The sequence below is a fragment of the Erpetoichthys calabaricus genome, chromosome 2 (genome assembly GCF_900747795.2).
Source record: "Erpetoichthys calabaricus chromosome 2, fErpCal1.3, whole genome shotgun sequence".
In the NCBI taxonomy this organism is placed as follows: Eukaryota; Metazoa; Chordata; class Cladistia; order Polypteriformes; family Polypteridae; genus Erpetoichthys; species Erpetoichthys calabaricus.
In genome coordinates this window covers 9,112,569-9,134,760 of record NC_041395.2, presented here as the reverse complement: position 1 = coordinate 9,134,760, position 22,192 = coordinate 9,112,569, and the positions used below count along the sequence as shown (strand labels likewise).

At 41.2% G+C, this 22,192-nt stretch overlaps 1 protein-coding gene across 2 annotated transcripts in view; it reads right to left on the bottom strand.

Annotated features, from left to right (window-relative positions):
• Positions 1-1,781: 1,781 nt before the first annotated feature.
• Positions 1,782-22,192, bottom strand: part of apip (APAF1 interacting protein) — a 56,759-nt gene continuing 36,348 nt past the window's right edge. For both annotated transcript variants that reach the window (XM_028793489.2, XM_028793488.2), the window contains exons 7-8: positions 16,072-16,239; positions 1,782-2,022 (exon numbers count right to left, since the gene is read on the bottom strand). In XM_028793489.2, the coding sequence (XP_028649322.1) occupies positions 1,923-2,022; positions 16,072-16,239 (268 nt within the window). In that variant the 3' untranslated portion in view covers positions 1,782-1,922. The remainder of the gene's footprint in view (positions 2,023-16,071; positions 16,240-22,192) is intronic.

The following is a 22,192-nucleotide window of genomic DNA, read 5'->3' as shown; positions in this document are numbered from 1 at the left end:
TTATATACATACACTATATATAGATATGTGGATGTGAAAGGCACTATATAATATAGATAAATGGATAGATATAGAAGGCACTATATAATTGAGAGAGGTGGGCGAAAGCAGCTTTATAGTTGTGAGTACGCAAAACAGATGGTTTATTCTCATTTATTATTTGTTTTCTTTAAGCTATTAATAATGCTATTGTCATAATCAGTATTTGCAATATACCATTTTACAATACATGTTAAAAAGCACAATAATACTTTATTTATAAAAATTACGTAGGCCATTTCATGAATGATGCACACATTAGTAGCAATGCAAAGTGGGTGAGGCAGTCCCAGTGCAAATGACACCACTTGTAGATGTAGACTTCAGAAATCAAATTGTCCCAATACACACAGACAGCATATATAGAGTATACCTCAAACCAAGACGCCACAGTTTTTAAAATATGACCACTGGTCTAAAGATCTTTCTACAATAAAATGTTAAAAAGAAAGAAGGTAATCTTTACTAGCAGTTACTGCGCAGAACGCTATACTTAAATATATACTGTAGAATATATAAAGGATGACAAGTCACGTTCATAATGATAAATACAGAGTCTGGCTGTCTGCACACAGTCCATCTTGGAGCCTTGGGAATAACTAGTACTCTGCATTGGCCCCGTCTGAGTGAGCACGTCTGGCGACGGATTGGCACCTGCGGTTGTCCGTCTCGCACCCAGGGCTGCAAGCGTAGACCGACCTCAAACAAGCATGAATTAGATTTCATTAACATTGACAAGGTCTATACGTGTGTACATTTACAGCATAAATAGTCCTAGTGCAAAAAATATTTGGGAAAACAGAAATAATAAAAAAAAAAAATCTTAAAGTATACCAGCAGCCACCGCTATATGGAGAAGGTGTGACATTAACAGGAGCAGCGCCCAAACTAACCAAAGTCATCTCAGTGAGAATCAGGTACTACAAGATGAAACCCAACAGGTCTTCCACAGAGTCCACAGGCACATCTGAAGTCCTACACACTCCCCCTTTTATATCTTAGACATGTCAGGGTACAAACTCGATTTGTTCAATTTCTACAGAGATCTGCCCTTTTCAGTTGTGGAAAGAACACCAGCACTGGTACTTCAGTTACTACGTTTTACAGAGTATGCCGACTTAGATTTCATTTACAGATAAAAGCGGTCATAGTCGTCTTGCTGCTGGAGGGTTTGTCATTGGGCAAAAAATGGACTGGTGGACAACCCACCATTAACAATGATTCCTTCACATTTATCTGATTTTTGACCCTTCGATGTACAATGCTGTTTTTATTATACAATTTTTTCCCCATTATTGATTAAAACGGCTTTGTTTAAAGCTACAGAATGACTTAATCATGAGTAAAACTGCAAAATGAGTCAAAAAAAATCCTGACAATAATTCCAAATGGGATTCCTTCCATAAAAGACCAAACCCATTAAATAGCATCGGAGTATTTCTATAAAATCAAAAATTAAATCGAGACTGAAGAACTGGTGTCTGGGCCACATCAGAGCCCTGCATGGTACCATAACTTCTGAAGCACAGCAACCTCCACCATGGAAAAAGTGGGTCTAAAAGTTAATCTAGTGCCACTCATCCATCTTAAAAGAAAAATCTGCATCCCACGTTTAATATAACGCGCTGCCGTCGACGTCAAGTACAATCGTGCAAGCCTTCACAGTGCTTCTGAATGAATGGGTGGACTTAAGAAAACCTCATCCTGGATGATTGCGGTATTTAAAAAAAAAATTGTAAAAATTTGCGGAGAATTTTATTCTGACATGTTGCTACTTCCACTTTTGTTTAGACACGAAAATATTTTTGTTTTCATAAAACCACCTGATTTTAAGCTTAATGTTTCCAATGTCCAAGGTGAAATGATCTCTTATTTAAGAAATGTCAGACTATTCCCTTCTCTTCGGCTGGGGGCAGAGTTGGATCCAAACCGTGTTTCTTCATCTTTACTGCGATGTCAAACAGGTAATCGTAACATTCACACCTGTAACGAAAAACACATGGGGCAATAGATTAAAGATTCAGTGTAACAGTTTGACACAAATACACTGCAAACTGGTTTCCAAAATAATCATTTACCCTTTACATTTAACCATAGAACAATTTAGATGAGAAAAGGCCATTCAGCCCAACAAAATTTGCCAGTCCTATCCAATTAATTCTTCTAAAATAACATCAAGTCCAGCAAATGCATCGATGCCCCAACCTATTCGACACAGACGGGTCAGTGGCTCAACTCCATGCCTTTCCTGGATGTTGGTCTTCTATCTCTATAAGGAGAGTCCCACCACCCTGTGGAGAAAGCCCATTTTGGCTGCTTGTACCCATGATCTCATCTTTGCGGTCATTACTGAAATCTTATGACCGTAGGGGAGGGTAGGGATGTACTGTATACTGACTGGTAAACTGTGAGCTTCTCCTTCTGGCTCAGTCCCTAAAGTCCTCCTGTCTACCACACTACTTGGTCACTTAAGCCCACTGTTTTCAAACTGTGGTACGCGTACCACTGGTGGTACTTCAAGTCATGCCAAGTGGTACTCGTGTGGTCATTTATTTTCCATGAATCGATGTTGCTAGAATGCCAATATGTTGCATATAATCATATATAAGTATACTACTGTAAATGCGTGGAAGACTCCAAGCCGGCTTTTATTAGCGCGGGCACCCATTTCCTTAATTAGTTTAATATCACTTTAATGTCATAATTATAGTCATTATAGTGATTATAGTGACTTTTTGTTCAAAACAACACGGGCGTAAATTAACAATTCACTGACAGTGGTAATTCAGTTTAAAAGGTCCTCGCGGAGTGGTACTTGTTCAAAAAAGTTTGAAAACCGTGGACTTACAGGTATGCCATGTGTCTGTGGTTCTCTGTGTGATAGAAAACTTCCTAATGTTTGTGTGAAATTTTCCCTTCACAAGTTTCCAACTGGGCGGCATGGTGGCGCAGTGGTAGCGCTACTGCCTCGCAGTAAGGAGACCCGGGTTCGCCCCGTGTCTGCATGGGTTTCCACCCACAGTCCAAAGACATGCAGGTTAGGTGCATTGCCGATTCTAAATTGGCCCTAGTGTGTACTTGGTGTGTGTGTGTGTGTGTTCTGTAGTGGGTTGGCACCCTGCCTGGGATTGGTTCCTGACTTGTGCCCTGTGTTGGCTGGGATTGGCTCCAGCAGATCCCCCGTGACCCTGTGTTTGGATTCAGCGGGTTGGATAATGGCTGGATTGACAAGTTTCCAACAGTGTCCATGTATTCTTGATGAACTCATTTTAAAGTCACCATCTCGATCCACTGCACTAATTCTCTTCATCATTTAAATACTTCAGTCAGGTCTCCTCTTAGTCTTCTTTTGCTTAAACTGAACAGGCTCACCTTTTTTAACCTTAGCGTTGCATTTTATTCCAAAAAAGTCATGTAAAAAGTGTTGCATTTTTTTTTGGCATGAAAAATTACACTTTTATTAAATCTCAAAAGTATAATGATACAAATAATAAAAACAAAAATATTACTGTTATGTTATTGTTCATTTCATAATACTAATACTACTACTACTGATGCCAAGACAGTATATAAATCTCAAAATGAGTCTTTTGTGTGGTAAATCTTAACGCACGGTGAAAGACGCAATCCGTCGTCACAGTTGGGGCAATAAGAACGTGTTTCTTTTCGAATTTTCTTTCCAGATTTATCAGATTTTGAACCGCACATTGCACAGGTACGAGTTGGAATCCGTATTTTTTTTCTGTTGGAGGTATATAAATCAATAAAATATCTACCAATAAGACTATCCGTATTGATCTGCGATGTGCTGGTTCGACCAGGTCTCTCTAGCAGTAGTGTGGACGGTGGATGTGCACCAGTGATTTGTTCCACGAGCTGGAATGTAAAGTTCACATGAGATTCAGTTTTGCCAGCTTTTTATTTGTAGAAGACCAATGAATTTCAAATGCACTGTTCCACCAGATGACGACGTATCTTATTGTAGTATTTCTTTGGTTGCCTCTACTAAACAGGATAGAAAGTCAATTCTTGATCCACACAATCTATGCCACCCATTAGTGCTATTGTAGTCGACCACAGCACAAAGCTTCGTCACCTGCTTATTATAATAAAATAATAATAATGCCTTTTGCCTGTACAGTGACCGTAGCTGCATTATGTACACTGCTAAGATGACAAAAATCTTTGTCTTTCCATTTCAGCACAAGCACTTTCCCCTTTTGCCAAGATACTGGCGCATCTCTCTGTCAAAGTCTTCAGGCATGCCACGACGGTTGGGATGCACTTTTTCATATGCATCAGTCTTTCTTTGCAGAAAGATGTAAAATAGCTCTGGCCAAGCATAAAAATGGTCCATGGTTACACAGTAACCTTGCTCCAGCAGAGAATGCGTCAAAGTCCGCACTGATGACGTAGCTAAGCCATATTGATTGTCCTTTTCCCTGTGTTCAGTACCAAATTCCAAAATGTATCCAATTTTAGATTCACAAAAGTCGTAAACCTTTATGCCAAATCTTGCTCTTTTTGACGTGATGTACTGTATCCATGGCAGTCTGCCCTTATAAGCCATGGGACTTTCATCGATGTCAATATCGTTGTCTGGACTGTAAGTGCTCCAGAATTTTACTACAATCGTCTGGTATATCCTCCAAATCATCTTCATTTTGGGTGCTGGATGAGTATTCTCAAAGTCTTCATTGTAGGTGAAGTGCAGATATTTCACAATAAGTGAAAATCTGAACTCAAACATCATTTCTCCAAAGAATGGCAGCACTTTTACAGCCCAAGTGATTCTCCGTTTCTACAAGATGCATCTGTAAAGTTACCCAAGTGACACTCGGGACTAACGCTTTTAGCACGGTTTTCACAGCTCCAGTAATGCTCAGGTCTAACACCAAGGAGGTTAATCTTTCCTCATAATTCATCCCTGTAGCCCTGAATCAGCCTAGTTGCTCTTCTCTGGACCTTTCTCTTGTGCTGCTATGTCCTTTTTGTAGCCTGGAGACCAAAACTGCACCCAGAACTCCAGATGAGGCCTCACCAGTATGTTATAAAACTTGAGCAGAACCTCCTGTGACTTGTTATATAGTGCCGTGACATGTGGAGTACCTGACATTCCGTTAGCCTTCTTAACAACTTCTGAACACTGTCGGGAAGTCGATAGCTTAGAGTCCACTATGACTCCTAAATCCTTCTCATAAAGGGGTGCTTTCAATTTTCTGACTTCTCAAAGAGAAACCTTTATTATACTATAATTCATTTTTAACTACTCTCCTGGTGTGGTCCTGTCCATATGTGGCATAGGTCACACCATCCAACACAGAACTAGCACCGATAAAAGAAATACAAAACTCTGTCTATTTAAACACTGGTCCTGTTGTCAGTCTTGCCAGGCTATTTATTAACTTCTAAACTAATGAATTGGCCTCATTAATAAACAAATTAAACTTTTGTAGGCTCCTACATATTTCACAGCATGAATGCCATTAGAACAAAAAGCCTTCAATAAGTCATCATCTATAAAGGTGAAGACAGATGGCCGTTATGAATTTGTTTTGTCAGTAAGACACACAATGTAGGTCACACTAAACTCTGTGAAAGGTAAGAAGCTTCCACTGAAATTATTCTCACAGTAGAAACGAGACGCAATATAAAATTTTCAGCCACTTGAGTGTATTTACAGTACATGTGAAAAATGTTCAATCTGTGGTTAGATCGTTTTAAAAAAAGGGATATTTTGTCCTTCCCAATTTCACTAGACAATGCAGATTTTGCTTCCTGAACACTTTTGGGTGAACCTTATGGATTTTGGCCTGATCACAAAAATCATCTTTAAGTTTTCCTATTACATACCATTTCATTGCAATTTTTACGATCCCCTCTTATACACATTCACTGGCCAATTTCAGTAGCAGCATGCACACATTGCCAAGATGACTTGCTGAAGTTCAAACCGAGCATCAGAATGGGGAGTAAAGGTGATTGAAGGGACTTTGAACATGGCATGATTGTTGGTGGCAGACAGGTTGTTCCGAGTATTTCAGAAACTGTTGATCTACTGGGGTTTTCTCACATAACCATCTCTATGGTTTACAGAGAATGGTCTGAAAAATGGAAAATATCCAGTAAGTGAAAATGCCTTGTTGATGCCAGAGGTCCGAGGAGAATGGCCAGACTGGTTTGAGCTGATAGAAAGGCAACAGTAACTCAAATAAGCACTCGTTACGACCGAGGTATGGAGAAGGGCAGCTCTGAATGCATAACACACTGAACCTTGAAGCAGGTGGGCTACAGCAGCAGCAAACCACACCGGGTGCCACGTCTATCGGCTAAAAACTTGCAACTGCTTTTATAGATCACACGGGCACACTCGTATTCAGACAACAGACGACTGGAAAAACATGGCCTGGTTTGAGGAGTCTTGATTTCTACTGTGACATTTGGATGGAAGGGTCAGAATGTGGAGTCAACAACATGATCTATCCTGCCTTGTATCAAAGGCTCAGGCTGGTTGTGATGGTCTAATGGTGTGAAGGATAATTTTTTTGGCACACTTTGTGCCTTAGTGCCAATTGAGTATCCTTTAAATGCCACAGCCTACCCGAGTATTGTTGCTGACCATGTCCATCCCTTTATGGCTGCAGTGTGCCCATCTTCTGATGGCTCCTTCCAGCAGGATAATACGCCATGTCACAAAGCTCAAATCATCCCATACTGGTTTGATGAACACGATAATAAGTTCAGCGTACTAAAATGGCCTCCACAGGCACCAGATCTTAATCCAATAGAGCACCTGTGGTGGAACGGAAAATTCACATCATAGATGTGCAGCCAACAAATCAGCAGCAACTGCGTGATGCTAGACATGTCAATATGGGCTATAATCACTGAGGAATGTTACCAGCATCTTGTTGAATCCACGCCATGAAGAATGACAGCACTTCTGAAGGCAAAAGGGGGTCCAACCCTGTACAAAAAAGTTGTACCTAATAAACTGGTCCGTGAGTGTATATACATAATACATACACAGTAAAAGTAAAACTGAAATAACTGTGCCAGTCTAAAAAGAAGTGCCACTACAGGTCAAGTACTACGATTGAGACAGCCTAGCTAAAGAGTCTCATTACATTATAAAGATCTGGCCACTCCAGGACAGAACAGTGTGCCATGTAAATTACACGTCAACACCCACAAACATATTTCTCTCTTCAATTCATAGAAAACTTGGACTGATAAAAAATTTGGTAAAAGTGATGACGAGGGAAGACGACAGATTTGAGGCAGATGTTTCCACAAATAACTGATGCCAAGATTAAGAAAAAAAAAAAAAAAGGAAATCAGACATGACATCAATGGCAAGAGGCTATAAGATTTGATAGAGTGGCTGGAGAAAACTGTATGGAAGGCATTCAAGGATATTTTTGAGAATTTTCTTAGCAATTCTAGAGCACCACAACTATATGATTTTAAGCATGTTGCTAAAAAATTCATTTTCTGCATTCACACTTGGGACTTCCTCCTTGCTGATCCTGGTGCAGTTGGTGATGAACACGGTGAAAGGTTTCACCAGGACGTTGTAATGATGGAAAAGTGGGATCAGGGCCAGTGAAGTTCACCAATGCTGGCCAAAAATCATTGGACACTGAAGTACAAATTAGCTTAACCAAACTAATGCAATGTGTTAGCATCACTTAAGTTAAATTCAATAAAAGTCGCTTTCATGTTTCTTCAAATCCAACTTGAATGGATATGTGTTCAGCTTAAAGGTGTTTATCATCCATCGATCCATTATCCAACCCACTATATCCTAACTACAGGGTCACGGGGGTCTGCTGGAGCCAATCCCAGCCAACACAGGGCACAAGGCAGGAAACAAACCCCGGGCAGGGCGCTAGCCCACCGCAGGGTGTGTATCATGATCACCAAAAATTTTTCAGGAACCAAAACATCTGAAAATAAAAAATTGTTGTCCAGTGTGGTTCGATGAAGCAGTTGTTAAGATTTCTGCATCACAAATCTGTACGACTAGATCTAGATCAGGAGTGGGCAGGAGGAGGAGTATAGGAACCTAATCAAGGACTTTGTTAAATGGTGCGACTCAAACCACCTACACCTGAACACCAGCAAAACCAAGGAGCTGGTGGTGGATTTTAGGAGGCCCAGACCCCTCGTGGACCCCGTGATCATCAGAGGTGACTGTGTGTGGAGGGTGCAGACCTATAAATACCTGGGAGTGCAGCTGGATGATAAACTGGACTGGACTGCCAATACTGATGCTCTGTGCAGGAGAGGACAGAGCCGACTATACTTCCTTAGAAGGCTGGCATCCTTCAACATCTGCAATAAGATGCTGCAGATGTTCTATCAGACGATTGTGGCGAGTGCCCTCTTCTATGTGGTGGTGTGCTGGGGAGGCAGCATTAAGAAGGACGCCTCACGCCTGGACAAACTGGTGAGGAAGGCAGGCTCTATTGTAGGCATGGAGCTGGACAGTTTGACATCCATGGCAGAGCGACGGGCGCTGCACAGGCTCCTGCCAATCATGGAGAATCCACTGCATCCGCTAAACCAGGGGTGTCGAAGTGCAGTCCTGGTGGACCGCAGTGGCTGCAGGTTTTCATTCTAACCCTTTTCCTAATCACTGACCAGTTTTCACTGCTAATTAAATTCTTTTTCCCATCATTTTAATAGCCCTGTTTTTAAGGATTCAGTGCTTTGAATTGATTCTTTTCTTCATTAAATGAGGGCCAAACAGAAATGAGACCTGAAAATGAGCCAACAGATTACCAGCTAAATTGAGGCTTCAAACTCTAACCAATTTCACTCCAATTACTTTCTTAATGAGAAGCTGATTCCTGCTGTTAAGCCTGTTATTTAATTCCATGGCTTGTTGCTGCTCTCATTCTGCCACAGAAGATATTAGAAAAATCAGAAAAATCAAGTTTTTTTTAAAGAACACCACTAAAATGTTTTGTTGACCTGACAGATCAACCTTACTGAGACCTTCACCATTCTTTACTTTCAGATACTGTATGATGGGCACAGGTGAGCTGGTTCCGTGGCGGGTTGTTTTGTGTCTTATTTTTGTTTGGCTGCTAAATAAGGAAAAAGAAACAACAAAGAGGCCCGAGTCAAGTTAATTAAAATTAAAGGCAAAAGAAAATTAATTAGCAGCAAGAACCGGTCACTAATTAAGAAGATGGTTAGAATGAAAACCTGCAGTCACTGCGGCCCTCCAGGACTGGAGTTTGACACGCATGCAATGAACAAGATCATCTCCAGACAGAGGAGCAGCTTCAGCGACAGACTGCCGTCACCGTCCTGCTCCACTGACAGACTGAGGAGATCATTCCTCCACCACACTGTTCGACTCTTCAATTCCACCAGGGGGGTAAACGTTAACATTATACAAAGTTATTGTCTGTTTTACCTGCATTTTTATCACTCTTTAATTTAATATTGTTATCAGTATGCTGCTACTAGAGTATGTGAATTTCCACTTGGGATTAATAAAGTATCTATCTATCTAGATCTAAAAGCCCACACAATCCTCATGTGTGTGTGTGTGTGTGTGTGGGGGGAGGGCATTTTCTGCAAAAATTTCAGTTTTTCCCCTCAAAAACGTGCAAATTAGATTAACTGGCCAGTGCATGTTAAGTCAAGTGCTTTTATTGTTATATCTTTAATACACTATATTGCAGCATACAGTGGCATGAAATAACATTCCACCGGAACTGCAGTGAAACATATACATAAAACACAGGACAAGTGAAAAACAGGTAAAGAACTACAGTGGTGAACAAAATTAGAGAACAAGTTACAACTTCCTAAATTTCAAAAATCTCTGCTTATATCTATTTTGAAGGTATCCTAACCGAAACAGAAGGGCATGTTTTTAAGCATATTTCATAATTTAAATATATTCTGAAGCACAATATAAAAACTTAAAATGAGAAAATTGAAGAACTCTGATGAAAGTTGGAGAACACTCTTGGGTACTTCCCCAGTTATTGCTGTTAATCTGGCACTTGGTGCTAAATTTCCTTAATTATCTGACAAGCTCCATTTATCTGGCAGCACTCCTAATTACTTTGTACGATAGCGAGCTGCTCTTCAGTGAGTGAAACCCACTGAAGGCCAAAGAGCTAAGCCTTACAGCCATTGCAAGAGAAGTTGGTGGTTCCAAATCTGTGGTTTCTAGAAAATTGTAGCTTTACAATGACACTAATTCATTCAAATGCTGGTCAGCCACATAAGAGACACTGCACAAGAGGACAGAATAACGTGGAGACTCTCAATGGGGGAAACTGGTTTAAACACTGCATTGGGAATTGCTCACCAGTTCAGAGCTGAACAGGGCAAGGATCTGTCTTGGCCTACAGGATCTCACAGTACAAGGTAATTTGGACTGAAAGCCCACTCTGCAGTGACCAAACCTCTCATCAGCAAGAATCAAAGGGCTAGTCAGGGGTGTCGAACTCCGGTCCTGGAGGGCCGCAATGGCTTCAGGTTTTCACTCTAACCACTTTAATTAGTGACCTGTTTTTGCTGTTAACTTCTTTTTCCTTAGATTTAATTAAATCGACTCAGACCCCTTAGTTCTTTCTATTTCCTTAATTAGAAGCCAAACAATAATGAGACACAAAACGAGCAAACAGATCTCGGGTCTCAGTAAGGTTAATCTCTCAGGTCAATAATCAGAAAAAGAGAATCAACAATTTGGGAAATGTCTGCTGTAGCAGAATGAGAGCAGCAGCAAGCCATGGAATTAAGTAACGGGTTTAATTAACAGCAAGAATTGCTTCTCGTTAAGAAACTGGTTGGAGTGAAATTGGTTGGGAGTTTGAAACCCCAGTTCAGCTGGTCATCTGTTGGCTCGTTTCACATCTCATTTCTGTTTGGCTGCCATTTAATGAAGAAAATCAATTTAGAGGACCAAATCCTTAAAGACCGGGCTATTAAAATGAAGGGAAACGGAGTGAATTAGCAGTGAAAACTGGTCACTGATTAGGAAAAGGATTAGAATGCAGCCACTGCGGCCCTCCAGGCCTGGAGTTTGACACCTGTGGGCTAGATAAACCTTTGCTGAGGAGAATGTTGCATGGACAAAATGATCCAGAGTTCACTTTAGTGATGACAGCAAGTTTATTTGGGTCCAATGGGAAACATGTTCAAGGACAAACTGGGGAAAGAATGAACCCCAAGTGTGTAAAATAGCCGGTTAAATTTGGAGGAGTAAGTATCCTGTTTTGGGGGATATTTTCTACAGCAGAAATATGGGCTCTTCAACAGCTAAATGGCAGGGTGACTGCAAATGTTTCCCAGAACTTCCTTCGGCAACATTCGGTTCAATCCCTGTGGGAATCTCCCAATCAGCCCATAACTTTCATGCAAGACAAAGTCACACTGCGAAACGGGTAAAGCAGTTCCTTGAAGCCAACAACATTGAAATGATGAAATGGCCAGTCCAGAATCCAGATCTAAATCTGATCGAGATTTATTGGAAAACCCTCGGTAACAAAGTTATGGCTAAGAAACCACACTACACTCACCGAACTGTGACAGAGATTGGAAGAAGAATGGATCGAGATCAAACAAGAGCAGTGTGAGAAACTAGAGATGTCCTGCGGGCACAGATGTGCTGAAGTCATTCAAAGCAAAAGGCCTCTACACCTCCTACTAATTATGAAAACTGTAACCCTCCGGATATTTTAGTTGTAATCTTCTTTTCTGCTACAATTGTTACTGTTCTCGAATTTCGATCACTGTGGTTTTCTACAAAATAAAAGGTGCCTCGATTATTTTCTAAAAATCATACTAATAGAACTGTGGTATAAAAATTACTCCTTTAAACTGAGCAATGAAGATTAACAATATTTCAGAAAAGGCAAGTGTTCATAAATTGTTAATAATTTTGATCACCGCTGTATACTATAGATCAGTATTTCTTAAACTTTTTTTTTCCCCCGCTCACAACCCAATCTTGTCCTTGTTATTGTGTTTGAGACCCAGTCCATTATGACCATCAGACCGATGAGAATCAATGCCAAGTTATCCCCCTTTAGAGAATCACCACCAACAGTTACAAAGGGGCAATGTGAAAAATTAAACGTCTGCCTGTCTGTTTTTCATGAGAGAACAACTGTGACGGACGGCCGGGACTGCCCCTTTGACACTAGATCCGGGGTTGGGGGTGGCAGCATCCCTGGGTTGCATTGGGGCCACAAGTTTGGAACACCGGAGCTCATTCCTGTTGGGCTCTGTGGTCACCACCAGGGGGGCTGCACGGCTTAACGAGCCCATCTGGGCGGGAGTGCAGCCACACCAGGAAGTACAGCCGGAAGTAGGTCAATGAGCACCTGCAACACTTCCGGGTGGGCTATAAAAGGAGCCGACAGTCACCACTGCAGGCTCCAGAGTCGGGGAGGTGGAGGATAAAGCTGTTTGGGAGGAGTGGAGGAAGAGTATTTTGTTGCGTTTTTGTTTCACTTTGGTGTGCTTTTGCAGGACTGTGTTGAGCCGGTGGGACACAGGGAAGACGTGCCCCACAGAGGAAGTCCTTTTTTCTTTGATTTTTACACGTGCCTTCGTTGTAAGTCTGTGTCGGGTCGGGTGCCTACTGTATATAGCACCTTTCACACTACTTAACGGATATAGATTGGGCTTTTTTCTATAATTTGCTTGAACATTCTGGTTGATTTTTCGACTTTCTCATCGTGCTAAGTATCATAGTTTGGTTGTGGGACCGATTTGCACAAATCCGAGGGACATGCAGCAGGCCAAGGGGACGAGGCGGGGCCCTCCTAACTCATGTGCCAACCTCGAGGTGTGTATTTTACCGCCACTTAGCTAATGAACGAGAGAACTGCTTAACGGACTTAGAGCGGTTTTTTCACAATATATAAAATTCAACGTCTGTCTGTCCACTTTTCACAAGAGAAATACTTAAAAGTTTTAGATCGGGTTTTTTTCTATAATTTGCTTGAACTTTTCAGTTGATTAATTTACATAATAATAATTTGCTTGCGGTACTGATGTATTTGCACGAATTCGAGAGAGAAACAGTGGGCTGAGGGGAGGGGGCAGAGTCCTCCTCACTCATGTGCCAGCCTCGGAGCAAACCTTACATCCGCTGAGCTAGCGAATGAGATCGTTCAATCTTTTTTTTCTAGAATTTGCTTGAACCTTCTGGATGATTTTGCGACTTCTCTCATCACGCTAAGAGTCATAGTTCGCTTGTAGGAGTGATATATTTATGCTAATCCGAGACAGAGGCTGCGGGCCGAGGGGAGGGGGAAGCGTGATGTCAGGAATGGGGAGCTGGGCAGGGCCCTCCTCACAGTCCTGTTTCACTACTACATGGGCAGAGCCGCGGGGGCCGGCTAGTAACTAATAAACAACAGTACTAACAAGTGTAACAAATGTAATGCATATATGCAGTGCATCTGGAAAGTATTCACAGCGCATCACTTTTTCCACATTTTGTTATGTTACAGCCTTATTCCAAAATGGATTAAATTAATTTTTTTCCTCAGAATTCTACACACAACACCCCATAATGGCAAAGTGAAAAAAGTTTACTTGAGGTTTTTGCAGATTTATTAAAAATAAAAAAACTTAGAAATCCCATGTACATAAGTATTCACAGCCTTTGCTCAATACTTAGTCAATGCACCTTTGGCTGCAATTACAGCCTCAAGTCTTTTTGAATATGATGCCACAAGCTTGGCACACCTATCCTTGGCCAGTTTTGCCCATTCCTCTTTGCAGCACCTCTCAAGCTCCATCAGGTTGGATGGGAAGTGTTGGTGCACAGCCATTTTAAGATCTCTCCAGAGATGTTCAATCGGATTCAAGTCTGGGCTCTGGCTGGGCCACTCAAGGACATTCACAGAGTTGTCCTGAAGCCACTCCTTTGATATCTTGGCTGTGTGCTTACGGTCGTTGTCCTGCTAAAAGATGAACCGTCGCCCCAGTCTGAGGTCAAGAGCGCTCTGGAGCAGGTGTACATTGCTGTAGTCATCTTTCCCTTTATCCGGACTAGTCTCCCAGTTCCTGCCGCTGAAAAACATCCCCACAGTATGATGCTACCACCACCATGCTTCACTGTAGGGATGGTGCCAGGTTTCCCCCAAATGTGATGCCTGGCATTCACACCAAAGAGTTCAATCTTTGTCTCATCAGACCAGAGAATTTTCTTTCTCATGGTCTGAGAGTCCTCAAGATGCCTTTTGGCAAACTACAGGCAGGCTGCCATGTGCCTTTTACTAAGGAGTGGCTTCCGTCTGGCCACTCTACCATACAGGCCTGATTGGTGGATTGCTGCAGAGATGGTTGTCCTTCTGGAAGGTTCTCCTCTCTCCACAGAGGACCTCTGACACAGTGACCATCAGGTTCATGGTCACCTCCCTGACTAAGGCCCTTCTCCCCCGATTGCTCAGTTTAGAAGGCCAGCCAGCTCTAGGAAGAGTCCTGATAGTTTCGAACTTCTTCCACTTACGGATGATGGAGGCCACTGTGCTCATTGGGACCTTCAAAGCAGCAGAAATTTTTCTGTAACCTTCCCCAGATTTGTGCCTCGAGACAATCCTGTCTCTGAGGTCTACAGACAATTCCTTTGACTTCATGCTTGGTCTGTGCTCTGACATGAACTGTCAACTGTGGCACCTTCTATAGACAGGTGTGTGCCTTTCCAAATCATGTCCAGTCAACTGAATTTACCACAGGTGGACTTCAATTAAGCTGCAGAAACATCTCAATGATGATCAGGAGAAAAAGGATGCACCTGAGCTCAATTTTGCGTTTCATGGCAAAGGTTGTGAATACTTATGGACATGTGCTTTCTCAATTTTTTTACTTTTAATAAATTTGCAAAAACCTCAAGTAAACTTTTTTCATGTTGTCATTATGGGGTGTTGTGTGTAGAATTCTGAGGAAAAAAATGAATTTAATCCATTTTGGAATAAGGCTGTAACATAACAAAATGTGGAAAAAGTGATGCGCTGTGAATACTTTCCGGATGCACTGTATGTAATCTACGAGTAGCATAAGGTTCAGAGTTCAGACAGCCAAGGGGCAGAAGCTGTTGCAGGACATGGCAGAACTGGCACAAATGCTACAGAACCTTTGGCAAGACGGAAGTGAAACACAAAAACCATGAGAGGGGTGGGAGCGGTCCTCCATAATGCTACAGTGCCACACAATGGTTTGCATATGCAACAATTTAAGAGGTGTTGTTATTGGAGGACTGAGAGATTAAAACTGTCAAGAGTTTAAGTATGCTCTTTAATAGACTTGCACCATGCCCATGGTTGGCTCCCTCCTTGCACCCCACTTCTCAGAACCCTCCACAAACCTGAAATGGATTGTGCAGATTGAATTCTCCTATATTCATAGACTACATGACTTTTCTTCCAAGTGTTTGGGGTATCACTAACTTCCAAATACCTATGTCATGTTGGTAATTTTTCTTTAAAATGGGGTTCAGACTTTAATTTGGAATTATTTAAAAAAAGAAAAAAAAAATTCCAAATCCAGTCCTTAAAAATGAATGCTGAAAGGCAGAATGTAGACAAGCATACACTTAGACATCATATCAACAGCATACAATGGTATTCGTTTAAAATTCTTTGAAAAAAACTCATCTAATAAACTAGGCTCAAAACTCAACACTGAAAGACCCAACACCTTCTAACCAGCTTATCCAGGTCAGGATTGCAAGGCATTGATACTACTGGGCACAATGTAAGCACCATTCCTGGACGGTTCTGAATGGGTAAATCATTACAAAGTACATTTATTTCGCATACACATGCATGCACACACAAACACATGCATACACTCAGTCAATTTCAGTATCGCCAATTAAGCCATCATATCAAACCACATGCTAACTTTCAAATATCAAGCAAAGAGTGTAAACATATACTTTCCTTCTTGGGAAGATGAATAACAATTTGTTATTATTAAAAACAGACCCTATATGAAAATAAAAAAAGAGGTATGCACAAAATCCCCCCACTCCATACTCACATAGTTTTGGCTTTCTCCCAGGATTCTCCCCAAACATAAACACCATGCCGTCGAACCAAAACAGCACAACTGTCCGGGTACTCTTCCATGGCTCTGGCCATTCGATCTTTCAAGTCCTTTTCCTCTGGCGTGTTCTCAACGATTGGTACAATTAGAGTGTCGTCATATCTGAGCAAAAAAAAAAAAAAAGTGGGGCAGGGATGGTTTCAAAAAGCAGTATCCAGTTATTTTAAGAGCTTATTAACCCTTTAACCGCCAACTCCCTAAATATTCCCCAAGCCAGGCGAAATCTGAACAATTTTTGTTTTTTTACTTTTTTACATTTTTTACATTTATTCAAGCAGTATTGACCACTAAATGTTGTGCAAGTTGCCAGTGTATACACGAAATCTATAAATGTAACCTGAATTCTCAGCTAAGCAAAACATCTTGATACCAAACCGTGCCCTTTTCAATGGTAGATACTGTCGAAACTGTAAGCGGCCCTTCCACAACAATAAACTTTCAACTGCAACTGACGGTCCTGGCATGTAGGGCAACTGAAATGCTTCAAATAAATGATCAATCAAAGGACGTAGCTTGAACAAGCGGTCGCGGTTTGGATCTTTCTTATCTGGCTCGTTTCTGTTGTCATTCAAATGAAAGAATTTCAGCAGCAAAGAGAATCGGTTACGTGTCATGACAGCTGCAAAAATATGTGTTGCATACATAGGATCTGTAGACCAGTACATCTCAATATCTGGTTTTCTGATTATTCCCGTCAACATCAAAATCCCAATGAATTTTTTCATTTCGTTTTCATCAGTGTCAAACCAAGCATGAACACGGGAATGTGGAGGTAAATTGGGATTTTTCTCAATAAACTGTGCTGCATACAGATTTGTCTGATGAACAAAATGTCTAATCAAATCAGGTGACACAAACAGCTCATAAAACTGCTCAGCAGTGTAATTGTTTACATCAACAATAAAGCCACACGTTCCCTCAAACGAATGCAGAAAAGGTAGTTCACCTCGGGCAGCAGCCCAGCTGAGATGCTGGGGATACACCCACTCAGCGCCGTCATCCGATGCGTCTTCATTCACAATATCATGCAGCGCACGTTGCTGCTCATCACTGTCACTAAAATCTTCTTCAGAACTGCTACAATCATGATCAGAACTGTCCAAAATCGCCTGCAAAGCCTCACTTGAAGTCAGTTTACGTTTCGCCATATTCACAGCTGTTACATGCGAATCACGTCACATGACCGGCCAAAACAACCACAGACTTGTCGAAATACAACGTAGTAATAATACCCACGCCAAACCGTCAGTTATACTACTTGCCAGGCATTCATATAACCACAGGCAAATGTGCCGGATAATTCCGGCAGTATGGCGTTAGCATTAAAACAGCGGTGCCGGATATATCCGGCAGAGGGCGGTGAAGGGGTTAAAGTAAGAAAATGTTACCGTGCAAGTACAAACAACCTTTAAAATGCAGAATACAATCAATTTTCATTTTAGTTATTACACAACTGACAAGTCCACCTTACCCCTAGTAAAAGGATCCTGAGGGTCAGCCCCAGGCCAGTTAGACAGACAGAATTCCTCCAACATGTCCTGGGGCCTCATGCATAACATTGTGCATAGAATTCACACTAAAACATGGCGTAAGGACAAAAGCGTAAATGTGCGTACGCACAAGAAAATCCAGATGCATAAATCTGCGTGTTCGCGAGCTTCCACATTCTTCCACTCCATAAATCCCGGTCAGCATGAAAAGTAACACACGTCCACGCGCCTGCTGCCACTCCCCATCTCCTCCCAGAATTACTCCTCTTTGAATATGCAAATCAATAAAAATAGCCCTTAATCTCAGTGTTCTGTGAAAAAAGGCAATGGCAAAAGCACGGGGCAAAATAGAAAAATTACAGCAAATACCAAGTGGAGGCAAAGAAAAGAAAAAACGTACTATTTGTTGGTTTAAACAGTGGTATAAACAACAAAAGGAAGTTGATCGAGTGAAACAGAGTGTCGGAGAAACTCGAAAACTCAAATTCACAAAGTTGCACAGTGCCCGAAATAAATAAAAAGTTGTCAGATATCAAAGTCGCTGTGAAAAGCCAAATCACAGCCCACCGTCAGTGTCATATGAAAGCTTATTAGGGTACAGAGACCAAAAAAAAAAAAAAATAGGGACACATTGAGAAAAAAGCTCAAAATGTCAACTTTAATCTCAAAATTTCCACTTTAAAGACAAAATAAACTACGTGATTAAAGTAGATCATAAAACTTCATCTTTAAAATCGTTTACTTCTTTCTCAAATCCCATCGTAACTAAAGTAGCGCGTTAAATGCTTTGCTTTATATGTGCTGAGTGTGTGTGTGTGAAGCACTACGTGCTTCTCAAACGGGCTCTTTTCCTCCGATTGGACACAGAATCCATTACATTCGTGATATTACAGCTATCTGAATAATAAAAATACTGAGATGTATACTTGATATAATTTTCATGGTGATAGGAGTTAAAGCATGTTATTAAACATGGGAACACGGTGGCGCAGTGATTGTTCCTGCCTCCCGCAAGATGCTTGCTGCGCTGTGCGCGACCTTCGATGAAATAATTGATTGCAGCAGTACTGTCTCTTTCAAACGTACTAACCCCCAATTACTGTCCTTCCTTTTCTTTTCCCCCCCAAGTACCAAATTACCACACAATCAGCTCTATAATAGATGTTAAGCCATCTGTAAGCTGAGAACGGCGATTCTTCAAAACTGTTAAGGAACATTGAAATATCTTCGTAGTACATGTTTAATTATTCTATCCATCTATCCTTCCAGTGTCATGCCAGCACCAGCAAGAATACAGCACGAGGCAGGAACAATCCCTGAACTAGCTGGAGCTGCGTGTCCTCACATGTTTAATTATTAACAATATAGATTATTTAAATGATGTTAACATTTTATCTGTATAATGTAATAAACAAATTTTGCTGCATTTCATCTTAAAAATGATATCGTCATCATATGTAAACACATGCTTTATTAAGTGGCGCATGTTGTGCAATATTATAACTGTATCGCAAGTTTACAGTGAGGTGATTGTACTAATAAGTACAAAGCATTCTACAAGGAGCACTTGGACTGATTGAGTGCATTTATAGTTTTTGGAATGAAACGGTTTCTGAACCACGAGGCCTGTATAGGAAAGGCTCTGAAGCGTATGAGAGCAGTTCAAATAGCATATGGCTGAGGCACCGTGTGCTTGATGCTGTATACCGATAATTCTCTTTCCAATCAGCTGCTCCGAGTGGTGCAGTGAGAGTAACAACGCTAAGGCAGCTATGGTATTTGGAATAGTTTGCCCATTCCGTGGACCATTATATTGTTACAGGTTAATTACAATCAGATGCCTTAAACTAACAAAACAATATGCGGTTAATTTCAGTGTATTTATAAAGCCGCGTCAGGGATGTGCATCTAAAAAAGAATGGGAAACCACACGGGAGCAGTAGCACTGCTTTGACGCTGGGTGCTGCCAGTTTGCAAAACCGAGCAGAGAACTTGCGTACGCCAGGGTTTTAGCTAGCGTGAAAATGTGCGTGGCTTTACGCCAAGTTTAGGTTTTATACATCGTGATTTGATCATGGAAACGGGCTTACGCAACATTTTTGTGCGTACGCACCATTTATACAGGAGGACCCTGGTCTTCTTCCAGTGAGCCGTGCCTTGTAAATCCTCTGCGATAGGAGTGTAGGGGCACCCTAACTACATGCCCAAACCACAAACTAGCTGATCTCAAAGCAGAGAGGCAGCAGTTCTACTCAGACTGCAAATCTTGTGAGATCAGAAATTCTGTAAGGGGTCATCATTTGAGTTGCTTGACTAGAGTAATGTCATTCTTTTTGTCACCAGCCAAGGGCAATGACCAATGGTGAGAATGGGGGTGTAGAATGACGGATCAGATTTTTAAATTTTCCTTATGTATACACAGTATATATGGAAAGTGTTATGACAGGGTCAAAATTTCCAGTTCAATTTCTTAATATATTCACTTGTCCAGGGCACCTCTGAACATACTTTGTCCAGTTTTGAAGTGAGGTCTGTGCTCTGGATACAAATCCATCAACAGAATAACACAAAAGCTAATCACTCAATCTGTGTTAGACTTCACATAGTTATCTTATACAGGTGCTGGTCATAAAATTAGAATATCATGACAGTTATAATCATCAACATTAAAAGAAATAAACATTTGAAATACATCAGTCTGTGTGTAATGAATGAATCTAATATACAAGTTTCACTTTTTGAATGGAATTACTGAAATAAAATCAACTTTGTCATGATATTCTAATTTTATGACCAGCACCTGTATATAAACAACTGTGCGCCTGTCTGTCTGGCCCGAAAGTGCGAGGCTACATCATGAAGCTCAAAGAGCCGGCAAGGCAGCCCCCCAAGTTAACGAGTTGGAAGAAGAAAGAAGGACAAGGCTACAGCATGAAGCTGAAAGAAAGCGACTATCACCAAAGTGAAACCGCCTAGGAAAGACGAACTCGCTTAGCCTCTAATACACAAGCGAGATGAGCACATCCACAAAACAAAACTGCCGATTCTGCATTTCAATTTTCTTTCCTGACGATTTCAATAGTTTCCAGGAGCCTGGGTTTTTACCGTATTTCCCAAAAAATAAGACCTATCCAAAAATAAGCCCTAGCACGATTTTCAGGCTGCTCTATAATATAAGCCCTAACCCAAAAGTAAGCCCTAGTCAAGATCGTCAGCTGAAAAATAAGGCACCTAAGGCCTTATACTTCACACAATGTGACGCGTGTGCCCGAAACATCCATTAAATTTCGAGGACACCTTGCCACAATATCTCTGAAAAGGATCTTTAATGATTACATCCATCAATTAGGGGATGCGCTCGTTCTTGCAAGCATCGGGCGTGAGACAGAAACAATTCCTGGACAGGGCATCAGCTCATCACAAGGTGAACACAAGCGCGCGCGTGCGCACTCGCGCACACACACACACACACACACACACACACAAACAGGCGTCATTGTAGCTTCACCAAATCCCCAAACCTGTTTTTGGATGGAAAACTATGCACACTGTGGAAACCCACCAGGAAAACATGCAAACTCCAGGCAGGTTCACAAGGGACGGGACTCCCTGCGAGACAGCAGCGCTACCACTCTGCCACCATATATGTGTAACTATTAACAATATTCATTATTTAAACAAAGTTAACAATTTATCTATAAAATGTAAGATACGTACATATTTTAATGCATTTCATCATGAAAGTGATATCAAGTATAAATCTAAGAATTGTAAATGTGCATAGAGCTGGAATATCATAAATGTAATGTGTTCTGTGTGGCGATGCTGCTGTCAGGTCAGGAGGAAGCCCCAGAAGTGCGTAGCGATTTAACAACTGGGTCGGTTTTAAGAGGACGTTTACGACGGTCTGCTTTAATGATAAAGTAAACTACAAGGTTACAGTGGACATTTTGAGTTTAAAGCTGAAATTTCCACTTTAATCACAAAATAGACATTTTCATTATGTCCTTATTTTATTCTCTGTGGCTCAAATAAGCCGCTACCGTACATTCTGATTGTATTGTGAGGGTGCAAAAAAAAAAAAAAATGATGATACGTTTTAAAAGTCTCACCATCTTCTGTGCCGTGTCATTCGATCGGGAATACGCGACGCTTGAATATCAAAGCAACATGAATACATTTGTATGACGGCATTTTGCTTCACCACATCGAACCATTAAACATCGAAGCGCACACGTAGATCCTGGAGGATCCTAAAAGCGCCTGGAGTAGTAAAAAATTCAGAGTTTGAATGTGGAGAGTTTTGACGATATTCCAGAAGAAGACGACCGACTGTATTTGGATACACGTATATTGCTGTAAATGAATAAATACAAGATAGCCCCTAAAAATAAGCCTGAGTGCATATTTTGGAGCACAAATTAATATAAGACCCGGTCTTATATTCGGGGAAACATGGTAGAACACTGGCTTACACAGCTAGTTACCATTATTAAATGATAAAAATGTTCATTAAATTAGGATAAAACTTTCCCCACAAATCATTCCCCAACTAAAGCCCAAAT